The 22,871-nt window shown below is 43.7% G+C and overlaps 1 protein-coding gene across 3 annotated transcripts in view; it reads right to left on the bottom strand.

Moving 5' to 3' along the window:
- Window positions 1-22,871, bottom strand: part of LOC147055319 (insulin-like growth factor 1 receptor) — a 49,889-nt gene that overhangs the window by 9,808 nt on the left and 17,210 nt on the right. For all 3 annotated transcript variants that reach the window (XM_085915409.1, XM_085915410.1, XM_085915411.1), the window contains 8 exons: window positions 4,768-5,068; window positions 4,324-4,460; window positions 3,946-4,090; window positions 2,891-3,099; window positions 2,699-2,825; window positions 1,970-2,205; window positions 1,723-1,890; window positions 990-1,197 (listed from right to left, as the gene is read on the bottom strand). In XM_085915409.1, coding sequence (XP_085771535.1) covers window positions 990-1,197; window positions 1,723-1,890; window positions 1,970-2,205; window positions 2,699-2,825; window positions 2,891-3,099; window positions 3,946-4,090; window positions 4,324-4,460; window positions 4,768-5,068 — 1,531 coding nt within the window. The remainder of the gene's footprint in view (window positions 1-989; window positions 1,198-1,722; window positions 1,891-1,969; window positions 2,206-2,698; window positions 2,826-2,890; window positions 3,100-3,945; window positions 4,091-4,323; window positions 4,461-4,767; window positions 5,069-22,871) is intronic.

Here is a 22,871-nt window from a genome sequence, read left to right as displayed (position 1 = left end):
TCCGCCCAGCAGGGAACACGTTATTAGCGCTGGGCCTTAGCTACGCACGGCTAACATCTTTGTCTGCTTTTCCTACTTTGTGTTTGTCTATTTGAGTTCACTCGACGTCACGATGGGGCTCTTTCCGAATTCTTTTACGATCCAGATGTACATTTCTTGGCAACGTCTCGGCCTCGACAGGGGGGAAAAAAACGATTTGCGGCCAACTGACAGATGACCCGAGAGAAGAGATGGATGGTTGGAGATGATTACAATGAACTCGGATACAGATTAGATAAATCCGCCCTTAGAGTTGTTTAACAAAACAATCAGGCTCCATTAAACTTCTTTTCAATGACATTTGATAAATGAAAAGCCGCACAGTGGCTAGCACGTTAGCTTAAAAAAAAAACACCCATTCAGAGGTGGAGGATATGAGTTCAGTTACATCAGGAAGCCACGTTTTATCATTCCTTCTTCGAAAGCCACATTGATCCAACTCCACATAAACGTCGGGGGAGAGAAAAAAAAAAAGGATGACTTGGATGAATGATCTTTGGCGGCGTGGCGGCACGGCTTTCGTTATGGATTTATAAGATACCTACTGAGTGCTCATCGGATTAACCGGCAAGTGCATCGAGGCTGTGATGGATTGAAGCCATTTGCGGAGACACCTGCATTGTGTGTCCACATCTTGGTGAAGAGAGAGCATGAGAGCGGAAGTCTTTGAAAGATCCGCAGCCATCGCCGGCAAAGTTAACACAACACAGATGTCGCCGGCTGTTGTGGGAGAACAAAGACGGCTAAAGCGGCCTGACGAGCGAGCGTCTTCAGAATGCTTAATCGACATTCTGTCGGCGCCTTTGTTTGTGTAGCACCCCCCCCCCCCAAATGCACCATCTGTTGTCATGGCAACTAAAAGGAAGCTAGAGAGGTCTTTTTGGAACCTGCTCCAAATGTCTCAATATTTTAAAAGAAGCCCCGCCCCCATCACCTGACTGTAACCGTACCTTTGCAGAAAGATGGCGTTGTGAAGGAAGTTCTCAAAGCGCTTAAAAAAGACCCGGTCATCTTTCTCACGGTCTTTCTCCTCAGGCGTTTTGGGACAAATGCAGCAAGGACCCTTCTTGGGCCCCGACAGGTCCGACTTGGTGGGCTTGGTGATCTCCTCCATGTCGGAAAATCCCATCGCCGGAATCCGGATTGGGATCTTCAGCTCTGGTTTGGATGAGGGAAAAGTGACATTTTTTTAAAATCTTTTTGGAGTTGGATCTGAATATCGAGACTGACTTCGAATCCCCAGACAGTCCTAGTAAATCTTGAAACAGCGAGCCTCAAGTCAAAATGTCCCTAAGGCCATAGAATTTGGAATTCCACTGGAACTTTCAGGGAAAATATGTCTGAAAAGCTTCGCTAGTTTAGGTTGGACATCAAAAAATTCCTTCTGGCCAAGTTTTGCTTTTTGTGGCTTTTTTCGACACACTTCTTCCAAAAGAAGGAAGGGCCAACCAGAACAAGGAATGTTAAAGCAGACCGGGGATGCAAAAGTAACTTTGTATTAGGTCGTTGTAATTTTCTAACAATATATATATATATATATATATATATATATATATATATATATATATATATATATATATATATACTTTATTTTTTTTTATTAATAAATTTTTTATTCAAGAAAATTTTATTTTCACGTCTTTTCTCAAATTTGTGCAGCCTAATTAATCGAACCAGCCTGACCTTTGGAACAATAGTTGTGTAGGTAGAGCTCGCGATCTTCTGGCTGCTGCTGCCAGCGAATCAGATAGTAGGTCAGGTTGCCGTTGGGAAAGAGAGGCGGCGACCACTTGACCAGCAGCTTGGTTGAGGAGTTGGCGTAGGCACGGGGCTCCTTGGGCACGGTCGGTACTGCATGGATTAAAATGCTCAATAAACATTTTGTGGTGTTAACATTGCTATTAGCATGTGGGATGCTAATGGAACTTACGCGATGGGCGCGTACGGACGTATATGATGTCACTCTTCGCACCGGGAATGTGTTTGTCTTCTACCCGAAGCGTGATGGCCTTGACGAAAATGGCATACTGGCTCCAAGGTTTGAGGTGGTGAATTCCAACTTTGGGGTCGGTATTATTATCCCGAGGAAGATCCACGTCCACCGTGTGCCAGCTGTTGGAGCCGCAACCATCTTGACCGTCGAACTCGGTGATGTTCTGAGAAGGGCTGGTGAGGGAAAAATAAAAACACGGCCCCGGATGACATCTGTTCGTTCGTCGCTTCGAAAATAAAACTAATTCTAGGGTATGTCTACAGACACCGTCTGACTTGAAAGACCGGTTTTTTTTTTTTAGCTCATTATTTACAAATGTGTATTTGCCGTCACTGCCAAAGAGGGGGGAAAAAAAACATTCCGAACTTCCCGGCAAAAATCTGAGCGGTAATCACGGCCGAGAAGAAAATAAACAGCGATGGTGCAAAAATGGTGGCAAACATTCTGAAATTACAACAAAAAATCAACCGATGGTGTTTTTTTTTTCCTTCTGGTTGCCAGTTGGCATGGAAATGGGCATAGTTATGCAAAGCAAGCGTAAACAAATGTCCCAACATAGAATAGGCTTTTGTATGGAAAACCCTTCATCAAGCCTCAATGTTGAGCTATTTATACGTAATGACAGTGTCGCGTATAGCATAATGAGCCGTCTTTCGGAGCACTTACGCCTCCTTGTAGTAGACCATGAAGCTGATAAGGCCTTTGTAATCCCGCGGTTGGTAGCGTTCCCACGTCAGATGAATGGTGTAGCTGGACGTGCTGTTGGATAAGATCTTCAAAACGTGACTTTCACCTGAAACATTCACAGAGGACGGTGAGATATTTCATCGTCTTGCCGCGCGACCATCGAAAACTCACAACTGGCTCTTTCGCCGTTGTTGCGGAAGTCGCCCTCCTCGGGTTTTTCCGTGACCCCGGTTTTCTCCCACATGGTGTGGATCTCCGACGTGCAGAGTTTGGGGTTGAGGCGGAAGAAGAGGCGCCCCGCACGGATGGTCAGGTTGTGCTGGGTCCAGTCCCACAAACTATGAAGGTGCTGGTTGTTGATGGCGGAGAAGGAATATAACCTGATGACAGACATAAAATCACTTTTAACTCATTCATTACCAACCCAGTTCATATCTTTGACGTCTATAACCGTCAATGGTACTGAATGAGCTGACTTGGCAACAAAATTGAGTTTTTTAAGTTTGTACTAAATCCGCTTTATAAAATTGGACTATAATACGTTTGCATGGGAATGGACATGATACGACCATGTCTTCACTTCAGTCATCAACGCCTGAAATGTACTACAGCACAAGAGCCGCGGAATGAAGAGAATGCCCGCCATACTCAACAGCCTTCCGTGGAGTGAAACTCGACCCAGGGAGGGTCGACGTGAAGGGGACGACGCACTTTCCCATGACCCCGTTGATCACCAACCCAAAAAAAAACCCAACGCTCTTCTTCTCGTATCTTAAGCGAGTCGTGATAACCCAATGCCGAGGCGACTGAAAATGTTCAAGTCACTTATCTGTGTGAACCTATCGCTGGCCAATAAAGTGCCGATAATCATCCAAATCAATAATTCTTCACAAATTTAATCACCCACTTTTAAAAATAAAAGCAAATTCTGAACAAAACACTTATTTTAAATTTACTCAGTATTAAGAAAAATATTTTCCAGGACCCAAAAGTTCCCTGGAACATTTTAACAATAGCTGTCAATGTGACCTCTTGAACTTTACAGAACTATGAACTTTATTCACACTAACACCCACTCGACAACAACTTGATGTATCTTCTTTTATCCCCTTCACTGTCCCCCACACACACTCACACACACACGCACACACACACACACACACACACACACACACACACACACACACACACACACACACACACACACACACACACAGAGGCCCTACTTGTCCATGAGCTCCTCCCCGTTGATGTAACGCAGACTCTTGAGAAAGGACAGCGATCCAAGTGTGTGGGAGTGACGAATCCGCACGTAGCCCGTCACCGTCTGGATCAGGCCCATGAAGCTCTCCAGCTCAGACGCTATGTTATCTGAGGACCGCAGATACACAAACACACAAAAGACTTGAAAGCCATATTAGGACAACAAACGGAGGACTTCTGCTGCAGTTCTGCCCCAATTAGGCAGTCATGTGTTTCATCATAAAAGATGAGTTACACTCATAAAATACATTTCATATAGTGAAACGATAGTTTTGTTTTGAACTAAAAAGTGGGGAAGATCAGGCCTTGGCTGAGATGTGCGACGACGGCATGTCACTCACTTCCGTGGCGGATGTTGATGTCCAGATTGCCGGCGATGACGGTGCAGTCCTTCAAAGACTGAGCGGCGTTTACCGAGTCGATGACGGAGGTGGGGCAGACCTTATCGCATAAGCCGTTACAAGCGCTGCACATCATCCTGGGAAGAAAATAAAAAGGAGAAGAAAATATATGACATATATTACTATTCAAATTTAAATAAATTTGAATAAAACAAAATTAAAATTTAAATATATTAATATTCAAATTTGGAGTCCGTTGATTTTGGTGAGAAAATTCACAAAATTATGAATGAATGCTAATTTTTATGCAACAGCGCCTTTTTGCACTGGGGAAAAAAAAAAGCACACTATATTTCTCTGCCTTTAACACTGAGGACTTCCCAACAACAACAAAAAAATTTTGGGGCCTTTGGATTTCAAGGAGCACACATAGCGTGCCCTTACCGGTTGCTCTCGTTCCGTGCGAAACCCGAGGGGCAATCAGGCATGCATTCGCCCTCGTGGATGACAAAGTGAACATCGCTGGGCAGGTGCACTTGGGAGCAGAAGTCCATGGTGATGCATTGCCAGCCTTCAAACTTGTACGTGTCGGGCGGGCAGTCGGGCACGCAGCGACCCTTGTGGTAGTAGTGGAGGCAGGCGGAGCACGCCGTGTCGCTGTTGATTTCCGTGCAGCTGCCCAAGCACTGGCTGTGGCAGCATTCGCCCATGTCGGTACACGCGTGCTTGCAGCGGCTGGGACAAACTGGAGGAGAACACAGAAAGAAATCAAAACACAATCCACGTGTTGCATTGCAGAAAAAAAAAAAATGTGTCGACAAAAAACATCAGTGACGTTGCCCTCGCTTGTAAATAACACAATCATGTTCCCACGGGAGGGAAGAAGAAAAAAATAAAAATAAATCAATGACCGTGTGTGTTTCAAATAGAGCCGCGAGGCGTCATGAATAATAGAAGCTTCTCATTTGTTTGTTGTGAGTAGCGTTATCAATAGCAAGGCTTTATTGCCCTTCGAACAGGATGTCAAATTGTCAGCCTGGATTTGCAAGGCGCCGCAAAAGAAGCACAGAGAGGAGGTTGTGATGTGGTCAAGATGTCAGGAAACATGGTGGACTGCAGGGATGTTTTATATTTCAGTAAATCTGTATTTATATGCGTTTTCATATTTCTGCATGATCATTATTTTCTGTCTATTTTACAATTATATCTATGTATGATATATTTATATTTTTATTTCATATATAAATTTATAGTATTATTATATAAAATCTCTAAAGTCACATTTATGTTTATTTTTCTAAATATTTGTTTAAAAAATTATATTGTGTGTTTTTTTATCTTATTTTAGTTTATAATACGTTTTTCCCAAGGTTATCTGTCATTGTCAGTTTCTATTGTTTTTTTTTTTCCAACGTGTTGGTCATTTTAATCTGATGTTTGTTTTTGGCTAATAATTTTACATTTTCAATATATTTTAAGATATTTGAAGCATTAATAATTTACCAATTGTATCAACTAACGTTTGAAATTGTGCCACTTCCGTTTTATAGCAATACTGGGAATAATAATGATCATTTTGCCCGCAATGTGAAACGTTCATACCGGCAGTTAAATGATCAAAAATGTAATAAAATAAGAAAAAATAAAATATGATTCATACATAAATTATTTCCACCAACAACTAGCCTGTGGGGATCAGCTAAAAACAAGCATCAGGGTTAGGCAAGAGTTGAGATGTCTTTGGCGCAAATGCAACCCCATGTAAGCCCACCCTTGGGAGTAATTTGTGTTCTTGTATGTATCTTTATGGTCTTGGGTTATTACTCCAAGACAAATTTCTCCACAGGGTCAATAAAGCTGAACAAATGCCTCCTGGTGAAAGGGTAGAGGGAAATACAAACACAGCACAATATGTAGTAAGCTCCTTTTTACGCTGCTTGTAAAAGCTGACATTTTTCCAATTTTTCAACTGGAATTAGAACATTCTTTTTCTTTGAAGGTTGCAACAGTGAAATTGGACTGTCAATCCTGCAATTATGACAATTCATGCTTTTGTCATAAATTGTTTTATATTAGCTCCGCCCCCTAGTCGCCATGGTAACAAAAACTCATTTGATCACAAAAGTGTGAAAAGTGTACTTCTTGGGGAATTTTGATGAAAGTATGTCATATGGGGAAAATATGTCGTGTTTAGTCACATGGCAAGACGGAAATGAACCCTGCTCACTTCCTGGCTTTGAAATGAGAGTGGGCTGCCGAGCTAATCGCCAGATGAATATTTCATGTGGCTTTACAAAACATCTGTGCGTGTAATGCAATGCCGCCCATTCGCAAATGTGACAAATTCATTTTGGCCTCACAGAACAGGAAATGGGATTGGGGGATGGGGGGGGCTTTGTTCTTCAGGAACTGTCAGATGCTCAGGGCATAGTGCAACAGATGCAATTTCATGGCGAGCCACGAGTTGGCATATCTTCTCGAAGCAAACAGCAGAATGTGACTGACGACAAGATGGTGGATTGACTTGTTTTTCAGGAATTTGTAGATTTGATCATTCACTGATTGTCAGCTGAGCTTTGATTTGAAAATAGTCTGTTTAACGCAGCTTCCATTTATTTTTTTTTCCAATTTCTTGGAATGTAACCAACAGAGGGCACTCAAGGCAAGCTGTTATAGCTTCCTTTGCTGGCATTTTTTTTTTTTAACAGCAGAATCATCTTTGTAGATTCCTCACGTGATAGACACTCCAAATAGTCACAGCAGAAGAAAAGCGGAACAATAAGCACAAGCCTCTAAATCCATATAAGTCTACCCGCTTTTAGTGTCACCAAACAAGCCAGAGTGTCAAGGATACAATCGTCTATTTATGGACGTGCCAACTATTTCCACACTGGACATGGCCACGGCTTCAAAGGAGAGGGACGTCCCGAGTCACATAAGGTGACATTCTTCCCTTTCATGACCATAAGTGGATTTTTGATTTGACAAGGATGGAATAGCAAGCGTAATTAATTTGGTGGACGGCTGGACCCGAATAATAATTTGTACAAAATGACCGTGCCGGAAACCTGCAAGATTTACAGTTATTTTTATTTTTTTTGTATTATTTATATTTATTTTTGATTTAATTAAGACACTACAACAGATCATACGCTAACTAATCAGTCAAGGTGGGCCAAGATGACTCCACCTTCTGAAACCACTTTTGAGCACTGGCGGAGCTACAAGGAGGCCAGCAGGGGCACTGCCCCCCTTCACCTCACCAGGTCCAGGAACCAGGCTAATTTTTTTACCACCCTGTAAGAACTACAGAATTAATCTTCATCAGCATTTTTTAAAGATTTTTGAGGGTTTTCTTGCCCCCCCCAAGAAAAAAAAATATTATAGCTCCGTCAGTGCAACAAGCCATGAGGCCACGCCCCTTAAAGAAACACACAAGTACTACAGTAAATACTGCATAATGACCCGCTACATATTTATTTACACAGTAGGGTGTGTGCCGAAACTTTTACAAGAATCTTGAGCATCAAATGTTTACAAAGTTATTCCCCTAATACGCCGTTATACAATCCCCCCCCCCCCCCTCCCCTGCAGAAAACAGACGGGGTCAGAGGCCGGCCCGCACCTGCTGCTCGCCACAGCGCCGCAAAACGAGCGTCAAACGAGTCCTTTTCATCCACAAGACAAACAAGATGAGGGAGCACACTGTTCCTTTTCTGCCATTAAAAAAGGAGAGCAGGAGGAAGAAGTGGGGCAAGAGTCTCGGACAAGTATCAAGCGTTATTTGATTTTTTGGTTCTTTTTTAAATCTAAAGTATCACCCAAGCAGCGAACAATGTGAAGAATCTGCAGAATGTTCCGCAGTTGCAGAGAATGTTAATTCCCGGTTTCACTCCAACAACGCAGAAACAAGAACGATTTGTGCCAAGCAATTGAAAACAAGCATCACAAGTCAGGAAGCATTTCAAAGTACAAGCAATCCCACTGGGGGATATGTTACAGACCAAAATCCACAATAAAGAGAGACCATATGAACATTCTTTTTATAGTTCAACCCAGTCACGCTTTAATTTAGGCTTGAATAAAAGCAAACAAACCGTGAATTAATATCAAAGGCAGTTTGTCGACTTCAATCAACTTTTTAGACTTTGACAACTTCACAAAATTCCATCAAACAAGTGTGTTAGATTCCAAAACAAACAAATCTGTGACTATCATTTAAAAAAATATATGTTTCATGTATTGTATCCCGAAACTAAAATAAAAGCAATTTGATTTTCTTGCAGTAGCTAAATAAATGTCATTATTTCCTTTCGATTGAAATCACTGTTTAATCATCTATTATACTCGTCACACCCCGAATGGAGAAAAAGCTCAGCATGTGTCAGAAGGGGACAGACAGTTGGGAAATGATTCATTATTTACAATGACCAGACTGGAAAGGGGGGGGGGGGACTGGTGGCGCTGCAGGGGCGGGCTGGTGTCGGAGAAGGAGGGCGGGAGCTCCCTGCGGGGGCGGGGTCTAATCCCAATGACTGACATGTTATTGAGTCTGGCGCAGACGTGGTAAACAACCCTGGTAGGGGTAGAGGAGAGGGGGGCTGCGGGCGGGCGGGCGGTGTAACCATGGCGATTAAGCACGGCTTTTCCACAGATTTCAGCGAGAGAGTAAAGAAAAACCTGGGAAGGGAGGAATCAAGTCAGGAAAACAAAAACAACATTGAGTTGGAGCTGGAGGGTCTCAAGTTACTGGTAGCAGACAAATGGGACGTAAGCGCGAGTGGGATCCAGTGGCAGACGGCGGCCTATCTTTTTTTTTTTTCCTTTCATCAGGCCACATCCTTATCCGGCAACCCAATCCTCCCCGGGAGCCCTCCCGGCTGGGATGGCCCCCGTTGCACTTGTTTAGAAACCACATCAGAGCAGACAGCCAGGGAAGAGGATGCTTCCTCTGCTCGGAGTCAAAATGAAACCACATCAGAGTTGATGGTTCAGTAGCGCATCCCCGGCTCGTGTTTCGAGATCGTCTGAGGCCATCTTGAAGTGATCTTTTCACCTCTTCGCAACAACAACACCGTGTGCTGTGTAGTGCGAGAGAGAGATATAAAACAGAATCTTGACATATAAGGTTACTGTCAAATTGGCCAAAAAGAAGTTATTATATTCATTCTTTATATTTTTAGATTGTCTATCGGTGTGATTCATCGTGATTCATCTTGATTCATTGTGATTCATCGGGATTTATCGTGATTCATCGTAATTCACGGAGATTCATTGTGATTAATCGTTTATCTGCGATTAATCGTTTATCCCGTTATCAGATTTTTTTTAAGACAAATATCTAAATAAAAACGTATATATGATCGGACCCAAGTTTCGAGCACCAAAATTAGCCCATGCCCCAATCAAAGTTGTGAAACACTTTTGTAACATATCATGATGTGATTTCCTGAGGTGTTCCCGCCAGGTCTCGGTGCGGCCGGGGGTCTCTTCCACTCGCCTGCCCAATAAATAGCAGCAATGTGTTTTTCACCCAACTATGTGCTGGTGCTGTGTGTGCAGGCATGCGTGGCATTTCCCCCCCCCCCTTCAGTCACAACAACATACACACACACGCTAGTCAAACCAGTCCCCTCAGGCTTTGCAGCTGCTTGCTTTTGATTGGATACAGGTATTCGGTAAAGTCGTGCAGCGTTTTCTTCAAAAAATCAAATTTGACAAACATGACTGTGATATATCTTCCAGCAATTTAAGTCCTAAAAATAATCTTCTGTCTCTCTCTCTCTCTCTGCATTTGTGAATCCCTGAAGGTCTGACTTGGCACAAATGTCCAGAAGTGCCGACTCGTTTCCTCGACAGAAACCGCGTAACAGTCACGGAGAGACAGAAGATTAGGGACAGCCCTCGGTTTGAAGAATCTATCTGCGTCTTAAAATAGTCGACATGACTTTTACAAGCACATCTAGAATTCTTGAAGATTGCTTTTTGCGAGTGTCATCCAAACGCCATCTGCTTCGGATCTGGTTATTTATGTCCACCATATTCCATATGCACGATGCACTCTCCTACCAAAGAGTTGGAAGAGTGTGGCTGATTTATTTTCCCGTAGACTGAAGCTAAAAAAAAAAAAAAAAAGAATATAGATCAACAGTTAAGCCGTTAGTTCCAGGTATTTACATCTGGATCTAATATGCAACTCGTAAGCCTTTTGTTTGACTCCAAATCAAAAATATTTTAATACCAACTCTAGTACTACTCTGGTGTTCCATTACTTCTGTCGACAGAAGGTCACTAAATCCCGGGCATGAGCGAAGCACCTTGATGGTGAACTGTTTTCTTTTCCACACATTTGGAGGTGTTTCCTTCTCATGTCTAAAAATACCTGACTTCCCAGATTTGCTTCATTAAATACACAGTGTTTCCTGGCAAGCACTTGAGCCCAGTTGGAGCTGAATGGGGTGCAAAACTGGCGCTTGGACGCTTTGCTATCTGCACCACTTAGAGCGTGTCAAGGCCTTTGGTGAATCACACTCTAATTATGTACCTCAAAATGCAGCCATGAGGATCATCAGAAAAAATGGCGCTTTCAATCGAGTACAGGCTTCACGTTGTACTGTAAGCGAACGGCGAGATTTTTTTTATTGCAGCCACCTGGCTGGGTGTGGACGCACCTGTAAGTGGACAAGCAAGCTATCCAGAGCACCAATGAGATAGACTAACATGCATTCATAAACCAAGTATGGGCAACCAGTTGGCTCATGATTATTTTTTTGGTTGTGTTGTTTTTGATTTTGTTTCGGGTCAGATCTAAAAAAAAAAAAAATACTTAAAAAATTATGATGAACATTCAATACACATTTAATATTTAATAATATCATTTAATACAAAGGAGGGACAAAAATGCAGGCAAAAAAATGTGAAAAAAAAATCGGGGATAGACTTTAGATTTAAGTTGTAACATCACAATTCACCACTAGATGGCAGATGTGACTTAGTTGCACTTAAACTGGGTCTTATATTGTACTATGACTATGGCTAATAATTTTTGCAGACTTGGAATGACATGCTAGACAAACATAACTCAATAATATTACAATTTGGAGTGAGTTCATATTTGTAAAAAAAAAATAGTGTACAAAATTCTTGCACTTAATGTTTCGTGCTGTTTTTGACTGCCATTTTTGGGTTTTTAGGTTAGAACAGTGGATCTGTCCTATCATACCTGCATTGAAAAAGGGCCCATATTTTGACACCCCTCCCGAAAAAAAACCTGATTTTTGTGACTCAAACAGATCACTGATGGCATCCACTGCAGTCTCTGTACGTCTTAAGCACAGTCTTCTTTTAGGAGACAGCAGGTGGATTGCTGGTGCATGGAGGGAGAGTGCTGCAATAAAACATCCCTCCGGAGATCCTACATCTCGCCTCACCCCTCATCACAGTCTGCCACCTCAGTTGTGCACGTCCCTATGAGCCACTTCCATCCATATCCATAAAGCAACTAAGACAACTGAAGTCCAAGCACCCCCACACGGAAATCAGAGAAAGATAAGGTATCGATCCAGCACACGGGAGAGGGACTAGTCGGCAGTTTGTCTTTCTTTGAGAAAAACATCAACCTTGTTCTACCATTGGTCAATCATTGTCGGCAGTTTCAAGCTTGTAGGCTGGAGGTCTTGTTGACGTTGGAATGAACATTCGAAGCTCCAAGGACATTCTCATTTCTTTGTAAACCGCCTGTCAGTCTTGAACAATAATCTGCTTTTCTTAATTCTTTACATGCCTGGAGTTTAGTTTTACCGAGAGACAAAAAAAAAAAAAAAGGCTTAGTCAACACCAAGGCGCAATTCCAGTAAAAAGTCATAACGGAGTATGACGTCGGGGATCGTAACTTATTAGTAAGTGGCCAATGGCGGTGCCAAATATGACAGCTGGTTGAAGTCTGTGCGGTCCAGTTTACGAAATGTAACGGAGCCATCAGTGAACTTGCATATTTGGGCCAATGCGTAACATGTCGAAATATTTGTCGCTTAGTGCAGACAGAGCACAATCCGTGGAGACAATAGAGTCAAATAATTTCATTTGAAAATTAAATATACAATGATTTAGGTATGGGAAAGTTAACAAGAAGATAATAGAAGAAGAAAATGGCCAAAAGTAAACGTCAGGCGCATATTTCAAAGTCTTCAAGCAGCGCTGCTTAGTGTTTTTCACTCTGTTTGATTCATTAGTGGCTTGCCTTGCATTGTGTCACATTTTGGCGATGATGTCACACGGGGTATTTACATAGCTGAAGCAGCTATCAACGCCCAGCGATGGAAGCCAGATGAGCAAAAATGGAGTCTACGTGGCTATAAGCTGACGTCTTTGGGATGAGCGGTCAAAATGCTGGCGAGGAAAAAAAGCAGGAGAAGGAAGCTTGATGTGGATGCAGCCGGACAGCTGACGGCCTTAAATGCACCATGGTCGCCACTTCCGATTGGGCGCCGGTGACATCATGGCTCCAACCCTGCTTTTTTCACCCATCACTTCCTCCTTTCTTCTCTTTTTCCCCACTTGATCTGGGTGTTCATGTCTTTTTTTTTTCTTCTCGAGGCTCCGTCTCACGGCTCACAAGCACTCTTTCATTTTGGCTGGCCCCCTCTTCTGGACCTCAGCGGCTCACATGGGCCACCCTTGTTCAACGACTTGGAGGAGGAGGAGGAGGAGAAGAAAAACAAGAGCAAACTATAAAAGAGAGTTGTTTCGTTCCGGCGGGACGGAAGCGCCGTGCTGAGTGCATGTGTTTGCGTAACACTTTCCCCTTAAATGATACTGGAGTGTAATCCATTGTGAACGTTGACATTTGCTTTCACACCTATGGTTGTCCGCAATGACTCACTGGGGATCATAAAGTCGGTCTTTGAATTTCACTTTTGGGTTGACGTGACTCAAAATGCACCCCGTGCTCTTTGTTCTCATGGCCAGTGGCGGGTGCCAAGTTGTAAACACCAAGTACAATGCATCGGCATATACTATCGAAACCCTTTGAAGCGGCCTATATTGGAACAGAAATGGTGCAGCAACACATTTAGACATTCAAAATAGTATAATAATATAAATCTATGATAAAAATGATAAGAAAGAATAAATAAATAGAATAATAATTAAAAAAACGAGAATGATACTAATACTAATGGGGCAAAGATCTGCCAAGTGATAGCTGGACTAAATAGAAGCAGTATCATGTCAAAGCCACAAACTAAATAAAGCTTCAGTGTTGTTAGATGTTCAGACAGGCTGATAAAAAAATATACAGCAGGCTGGTGATGCACACGAGATACTGAGCCCTCACGAATCATGATAAGTCGGTTATAAGTAGGAGATCAAGCAATGTACCAAATGACCTACCACTAATCTATTATCATGAAAGCACCCTAAAAAAAGTCTTAAATGAAGCCTTGAGAAGATGGTACACTGGTGGAGAATCAAAGATTTGGGCACCTCCAACAACAGGAAGTCTAAATTCCCCACCGTGTCTAACACAAGACTTCCAGAAAGCAATGAAACAAAATACCCCATGCCCCCGCCTGCTTCCCGCCACCCTCACAACGCCCCCCCAAACAAACAATGGCCTCCATTGTGAAGCAGCATGGCACACATAGTCAGGAGAGACATCAAGACGCAGTTAGAAAACAGTGAGCAAATTCACCTCCCCTCCTCTTCTTCTTCCTGACTCCAGATCGGAGACAACTTTGAAAATGTTACGGACCTCAAGCAACGCAACGGGCAGATCTGCTGCGGTATTAGTGCACCAACAGGGGGCCACCTCGGGGGGGGGAGAGGACTCTCAGGAGGGCGGCAGGCTGCACTGCAGAGACTCGGAGAACGTAAACATGAGCCTGAGAAACCCCCCACCCCCTCATCTTAACTACAAAACTTGGGACTTCAAACAAGAAAACAAGCGCAGTCAGTGTTTCCCAGCCTAAATCAAACCGAGGCATAAGAAAAAGTCGCCCCACCCTCTAAAAAAAATATATATATATTGAAAATTTGAAACAACTTTAATCCATTTCAGGCCCCATAAAATTCTTGTGTTATTTTTTATAGTCATTTTTGAGTTCATCCATCCATGGCTTATAATTGTGCCACATTGAGTATTGCGAAAGAAAACTGGCTCCCAGACGCTCTGTCCCACTGAAAACTCCAGCAGAATATTATCTGAACCTGTTGTTAAATATTTCCTATCGTTAAGTTACACATTGTGTGGACTCACACCTACTGGCTTACCAATTGTTCCACAAGTACACACTTGGCAACAGGTCGCCGGGGGGACGGCTAGCTGGCGGATGGTGGGAATGCGAGCATGCTGCTCAATTGTTGAACCATCAATCACACACACACACACAGTCATAAACGTACACACACAGCGAGACGGCGTAAACACAGGAAACAGGCGACCATATCCTCCACTCTAAAGAAAAGCCATCAAAGGGCCGCCTTGGACTCCAGGCTTTTTTCCACGACCACATTTCCAAGTACTTTTTCCTGTGGAGGTTTGATTAGGGCGCGATTGCTCTCCCCTGACCCCCACCGAGGAGTTGTGTGTGTGTGTGTGTGTGTGTGTGTGTGTGTGTGTGTGTGTGTGTGTGTGTGTGTGTGTGTGTGTGTGTGTGTGTTTGTCTGCAGCCCAGTGCTTCAGGGCTGCACTGTTCTCCAGTGAGGTCACGGTCTATCCAGGGGGTTGATGCTATCGTGTGGTAACATGCGACTCACCTCCACAAAGAGCGATTCTGATCTTTTTATTTTTTATTCACGTTAAAAAAATTTGGATCACCACTGACATCATTATTTTGGGGTTCAGTAAGAATTGAAGTCGGATAGGCAAGTCACTTTGATGGTTTTCTACGGCTGTGACTAGCGGATATTTTTAGAATGGGCTAATTTATCGATTATTCCATCAGTTAATCGGATAACCGGATGAAATTTGATTTAGCATGAATTTGTTTTAATTACAAAACAATTTCCCCCATCTACTGTTGTTTATTTAGTATTGTTTAGTGAAAAAACAAGTGAATAACAATTGAACAAGAGAGTCACCAAACTTTTTTTTAACAGATTCAGTTATTGGTGTGGTCATATTTTTTTTCCAAACAAAACAAAACACTTTTGTTTGAATTAAACACAAAGGATAATCTGTTTGTTTTCATGAAAGACTACCAAAAAAAATATTGCTGTTGAGTATTTGAGTATTTGGACAATTCAAAGGAAAGAAAATTCTCTAAACAATTAATTGATTATTGAAATGCAACTTCAGTATGTAATCCCTTATTAAATTCAACTCAAGGTTGTTTTTTTTCTCCATTGTTTGAATGTTCCTCCAGACGACTACAAAGAAATCAACAGGAACCTGCCGGCAGTTTTGCCTGCAGCAGTACATTTCTGGTTTAAAAAAAAAACAAAAACAGGCGACACCGTGCCGCCATACCTGAAGCATAGCAGTTATTAGTAAGTTGAGTGCCCTCGGGGGATAAAAACACGTTGAAAGCCTCGCCTTGAGAGCAAACTCACACTCCCTTCCTCAAGTGTGTCGAATGCGGCATCAACAAGACTTTTGAATCAACTCCAGGCCCGGTAATGAGTTGTAAACAACCGAGGTGGGGGATGTCGAGTCACGTGATTTGACTCAAGTCGGACCACAAAATGGCTACGGTGTGAAGATACATTGTGACTGGGCCAAATGATACGACTTGACTTGAAATTCAGAGGCGACTTGTTTTGTTTGATTTACTTGGATAAATGTGACTTGCTGTCATCTCTGGTGTAAAAAAAAAAAAAAAAAAAAAAAAAAACACCAGAGGACATCCTTGAGCATCAGCTGCATGTGACAGCGGCGTTCTGTCCGCTCGTCGCTATGTGTCGGCTCTCATTACTTACACGGCTGACTCACTTCCTAAAAAGCACCTGCTACATAATGCTGTACAGTAAAAGGGGATGGATGAGGAAGGGAGGGGGGGGAGAGCTCGGATCACCATGACGACGTCAAGGTTGCACTATCCCTGACCTTGTTCGTGTAAGCTGACTGAGTCTTCCAAGAAAAGTATTGCAGTCATGGCCGTATTGGGTGGTAATAATTTAGCAAGGACGAGAAAGAAAAAAAAAAAAAAATCACACCCATGGCTTCTTTCATGTAGTTTGTTTGGAAAATGTTTACAATATGTATTTTATGGAATAAAGAAATGTAAGAAGGGAAAAGTGGTAGCGCTAAGAAAAAGGATTCAAAAATAAAATAAAACAATCCTGACAGCTTCAATCAAATCTTCACTTGGTTGCGTGCGGTAAAACCTTGTCGGCCACAAAGTCCCTGCAGACCGCCCGCGGGCAAACAACAACGTTCGCTTGGCGTCTGACAGCGGGCGACGCAAAACCGCCGCTGGTGAGATTGCAACGATCAATACGACTTGGCGGCTCGTACTTGTATCGTGCATTATACATAGTGAATCTATAAATATATATATAGACGCTCAACCAAAACACTTTATGATTAGAATACACCGTCGCATTCTCAATGCAACACAAATATTCAAAATAATGATTGCAACCAACTCGAAATAAAATAACAGTAAGCGTCCCAAACAAACGGAGTCTTGAACGCAACCCAAACACACAATATGTTGGGGCTCCTCCTCCCACCCTCATTCATAAAATGGCTGCTTCACCACTCCAGCTGCTGGCATGGAATTTATGGATGAGAGGGTCAGGAGCAGCAACAGGCCAAGAGGGACTTGTTTGTTTTATCCCGTCCGTCCCTCCCTCCCTCCCTCCTTCCTTTCCATTCCCTCCGTCTGTGTCCCTTTTCCATCCAAATCCATCTAGCCCGCATATGCCAACGTGGTCGCTTTCCCACCTTAAAAGACCCCGCCCGCCTTCAAACAAACCTGATAACCTCCTGGCCCGCAGCAAAGCAAGAGGGTGACTCCTCCTCGAGAGGCCAGAAAGAGGAGAGAGAAGATGGGGGCGGGGGGGGGGGGACAACAATCTCAAGTTGCATCCTTTGGAAGGCAATCTCCTTGTTTTTGCTCTCACCACATCACACGAAAGAGCCGAGGCATGCGTTCAAAGCGACGTGAGGCTGGAACTTGTTTTTCCACACTGTTTGTAGACCCAGAATAGAATTTGGGATAGGGGGGGGATTTGGGGGACAAAAGCAAGGTGCAGAAGAGGCTAAGGGACCCCGAACTTGAATCGGTCGACTTTCAAAAGAAGTCATAGCAAAGAAATTCCATGACACAGATTTTGTTTTGCCATCCATCTAAAATAAACTACCACAAACATTTTGACATAAAAAAAAACATTCAAAACAACACCATTAAATGTCGTTTCCACGAAGCCATGTCATTTTGTTCCTTGTCATCCACAGATATGTCTGAAATGATATCGTACCTCAATGGCAAAAACTCGGTGGGACAGTTTTCATCAGCTTGTTCCAACTTCCACCACAAGAGACTGCGCCCCTGCTGTGACTTCTATAAATGGATCAATCTGACAACAGCAGAAAGCCAAAGCCACTCAGACAACGCCACGGGGTGCGATATTAGGTGTCACTAGGCCCGTTGTATTCATGAGTGAGAGAGAGAGAGAGACACAGAGACACAGAGCGAGAGAGAGAGAGAGAGAGAGAGAGAGAGAGAGAGAGAGAGAGAGAGAGAGGTTTTTGTCTATCTGGTGTGAGGTGACTGAGTGCACGTTTGCTAATGCATCTGTCCCCCTCGCGACCCTGCCTCTGTAAGCAGACAAATTAAAAACTCAAGCAGAAGCCCCCACAACCCTCTAAAAACAGATACACACACACACACACACACACACACACACACACCAAACAGTACTTCAGAGACACGCCGGGGGGATCGGAAGGATGCACCCATTAAGTCTGCATTTATGAGTGTAGTCAATGGTAGAACATGTTGAGTTCACAAAAAAGAATAAACACACTCCTTCACACTTCCAAATCATTCTGGTCGGAACATATGACGGGTAAACTAGAACGCACCCTCGTCATGGTGACTAGTGAAAATGATCAGACGTGGTGCTTCCCCCACATTGGATAACAAGGTGAAAAAGCTTTCTGAGAGATTCGCAAAGGCTTTGCAATCTGTCTCGCACATTGTGATTGAGGGTCATGAAAGAGTGAAAATTTCCCAGCGGGACTTCAGCAACGTGCTTAATAGCCACGTCCTCCCAATATCGTGTCAATCGGTCAAATTTACGATTGGGGAATATTTGCCCGGCAGGAGTTTGACCAAATAGGTGCCCTGAAAATCGCCTGAAATTTTTTTCACTCTCTCTGCATTCAAACCTCGCGCCGCACGACTCAAACTTTCCAACGTCTCGGCATTGTTCGGTCTGCGTACGTACGTCAGCCACACCGCAAATTCGGAACAGCTAGCTTGGAAGGTGGCGTGCGGGAGATGTGAGGATATACGCAAAAGGGGTGACTGGTAACAAGGCCAGCCGTATTCAAGATGGCAGTTGAAAAAAAAATCTGGTCTGGGGAACAAATGAAGTCGCATCTAAGCGGCTGTGCATAGTGTGGTTATGGCTGCCTGGCTATTTATACGAACGAGGAGGAGGGAGCCGCTACTATTGGATCCAGATGTTAAGGCAACACACGGCGGGCGGGCGGGCGGCTTGAGTGAAAGCTGGCAACCTGGATCAAGACACTTTTTCGAGTAGGTCATCCAAAGGGTCACCTTTTTCGATTCCCGGGTCAGCAATGTAAATGAGAAACTGATCTGGTTTTCCAAAGCGTAGCCTCATACATATGGAATGATAAACTGACAAGGTGTGATGGACGCATCAAAAATCCTTCGAGGCACGTCCGTGTCCATTCAACAGCAAAGTATCGTCCATCTGGAAAGGCTATTGAACCTAAACATTCCACTGGATCTGCCTATGCTGTTTGGGAGGGTCTCGAATCATCTGACTTCTCCGAGCCATCTAGCATATCATCATTTCCTCCTGACCTAGTCACACCAGCTTGACCACTGCAGTCGAATGACAATGTGACGTGACCCCCAAGATGATGGATGGCCTGAGTGGCTCAAGGTCCTAATGACACATCATCAATCCCTGGACTAAGAGATGAATTTTTGACTACAGAGCCAGCTATCCAGTTGACATATAAGTCAGTAACCGAGGCTCAACGTAGGCTTCCTCCACGATACACGAGTGGCGGTGGTGGGAATAATCCCAGAAAGTACATACTGTACACACTCCCCTTTAATCGTAGCAAGATCTAATTGAGCCAGGCACGTGCAGCCAGAGACACAAATGCACCCGAGTGCACTTGGCGGTTGAGGGACATGAGGTCTTGAATAGGAGCCACAGGGAGACAAGAGAGTCTGCTTAGTCTGGCTTGACTGCTCTGATTGAAGAAGAAGAAGAAAAAAAAAATCAAATTAGTGTGTGAAGATACTGTTACACTCCTGTCCTTTGAATGGTGGGAGTGCATTTGAAAAAAAAAATCTTGGTAACACTTTTCCTGGTTCTACTCTCTCCGGGCCACCCAGCAGGAGGCAAAATACGCTGAATGGTGGTCCAGCATTCCACAAGCCTACGTGCTACGTGACACATCCGCACAACAGCTACTAGCGCTCTGCCGTCCTCCCCCCCCTTGAACACACCATCTCAGCCCACTGTCACACTCAATCACGACAAACTCCACCATCCCGGAGATTTTAAATTGACTGACTTCTCCAGATCTGGCCTTGGAGATTTCCAACCAACATGGAATCAAGAGATTTATCATTGACAAGAGCATGAAAACAATTGGGCTTGTTGACCAAGAAGGCCTAAATGAGCTTAAGCTTAAATGCCCACGGCTTTCCTAAGCTTGTTGGACCAGCTGTCTGTCTGCCTGAAGACAGACTCAAAAGCCACTCGTGCACACCCAAACACTTGACGGAGAAGCACCACCATGGTGTGCCCCGACCTCCCTCCTCCCCATCTGCTCGACCAACTGCCAAAATCCAATCACAACAGCAAAGAACACATGCTCGGCTAATACCTTGGATTTGAGATCACGCTTTTGTTCCAGACATCCCATGGATATTTTTATTGACAATGACGGGATATTTGTAAAAACTTGATTATCTCAGTTAGGGAGATTGAGTTTTTTTTTTTTTTTTAAATATTCATGCATGTTCCTTAGCTGCACAATTTCTTCCACACTGGTGCCATTATGGGACTTGGAAGAAGCAGGTCAGTGGAATGGAGTTTGTTAGATCTCCCTCATCATCTGGCTTGCTTCCCCCAGCCTGCGTTTCCACTGGTGCAAACCAGATAAATCTTCAAGATGAATGACTACATTAATTGCCTGCGATGGCTCGGGGAGCTGCCCGTGCATGGGAGGGGAACGCAGCACGGGTCGTGTCAATGAAGAGTTTGGACGCCTACGTTGTCCCCCGACACTCTCGCTGCCCTCTAACCCTAATTGAAGCCCGTAATGCAACAACGGGCTCTTAACCCCACTTAGTCTTCACACATGTACGCGTCTGGTGTCCTAGGCTCCTCTCTCCTGGGCCCCGCGTTAGGAAAACCGCAAGTCTCGGCTGGCCCTCTCGGATTGCTGCAGCTGTCAGAGAAGGCCCAAAGGATTCTGGCCTGCTTCCTCAGTTTACCAAAGAGACACTCCTCTCTGGCCTTTTTTGCTCTCTGGCTGGACACATTTTCAAATAGTGGACATAAACACAGCAGCGGACTGAGCGTGTGTGTGTGTAAACATCCAGATGTCCTACCAAATAACATCTAGCTCCTCAAGTGGTGACACTGACACACACAAACAAAGACATAACAGCTGGTTGGTCACAAAAAAATAGTAGCTTTTATAGTCGCCAGATTAAAATTATATCCAAAAATTAAGCCATGTAGTTGTAACGGGGCATTAGCATTAGCATTAGCAGTGCACTTGTACATTTCTCTGGAAGGTACCGCTAATCCGGTTACAGATTTAAGCAAGGGAAATGATTTCGAGGCATCCAACCCCCTTTATCTTCGGATCAGAAGAGCTAGAAAGCTTCCTGTCAACTCTGCGGGGACTTGAAAGGCTTCACCAGTCTAAATATTTGTAGAAATCTGTGGAATTCAACAAAGCCAATGACTTGGGACCTGCCTGCAATTAGACCCGAGTTCCAGGATTGTTCAGACGATCCTGAGTCAAACATTTGTGAAGAAAGTTTTTTGGATTCGCACTAGAAAGCTGGTGATGTGTTCTTGTGGGCATGCAGGCGTGATGAAAAGATTAATAGTAGATGCCATCGTGGCGGGCCATCCAAAGAACGTATCAAATATCTCTGAGGGTAAGGAAATATGTCGGTGATCCAACCAAGAGCAACAAGAGTTGTGCCGTATGCAGTGCGTGACGCAACAAAGTCATCATTAGCATGTTTGCTAATGTTTTTTTTTAGCTAACTTTGGGTTGGTAAATTGGAGGCTGAAGGCTCCTTTGTACCAAAAAAAAAAAAAGCCTATTAGTAACACTGATTTTGACATTTCTTAAGCTCCCAAGAAAATACCAGAGTGTGGATTTCTAAATATAGGCTGATTACTCTGGGGTCCTTAAGACTGAGGGGCAAGCAAAGTGACGTTTCAGCAGCTCTCACAACATCATAGATTCATTTGAGTCAGTTCCCAGTCAAATGCCTGTGGTAGGCTTTAAAAAGACATGCCTACACAGGAACATGACGTTGGAGATGAAATGAGAAACCAAAGGGTTATTACTGCTTGGTTCACAGTTGCCCAGCCTTAAAGCGCAAGCTAGCGCATTGGGATTGTTATGCCACATAGATCCAGATTTTTTTTTTTTTTTACTTCAGAAGTGTGTCATTATTATGCAATATTTGGCTTTAACTACGAGAGTTTTGACGTGTGATTGTTATGCTACACAGAGCTTCAAATGATGACACAAGCAATACATCATATTTCTCCGATAATACGACTCATGTAACCTTATTTTCCATACATCAATTGAATGCACCACACTTGACGTACACAAGGGCATACATAACAGGTGTGTCATTGTTGTGACTTCATTTGGGGTGGGAAAACAAACGCTTTTGTCACAACCCTCGTCTTAGTCAAACAAGCGTGTCAGGATGAATAAAAGATTCCTTTTTCTTTTTTTTTTAACACCGCTGCGATATTACATAAATACCCTTGTGAAATTCGATTGAAACATCGGCGCCGACTTGCATTGTTCTGTGTTATTTTGCGGAAACGGGACAAAGGTTCCTCCAGACTCAGATACGGTCCTCCAGGAGGTTGAGAACTAGACAGGCAAAGAAAAGACAGCACTTGCTCTTGAGCGAGTGATGGGGAAACAAAGGGCCTTCTTCCAAGAAATCCTCCCAGCGTGGGTCAGACAGTGAAGGGAGCCTCAACACCCCCCCGCCATTCACACACGCTGTGCCAAACAAAACCCGGAACGCAAAACACTGTCTGCATGTCGCACATGTAATCAGAACAACACATACTTTGGCCAGGCAGACGTGACGTGATGGCAGTAAGTGAAT

This window comes from Syngnathus leptorhynchus, chromosome 6 (genome assembly GCF_054491065.1).
Source record: "Syngnathus leptorhynchus isolate UIUO chromosome 6, UIUO_Slep, whole genome shotgun sequence".
Classification (NCBI taxonomy): Eukaryota; Metazoa; Chordata; class Actinopteri; order Syngnathiformes; family Syngnathidae; genus Syngnathus; species Syngnathus leptorhynchus.
This window is presented reverse-complemented; position numbering and strand designations above follow the sequence as displayed.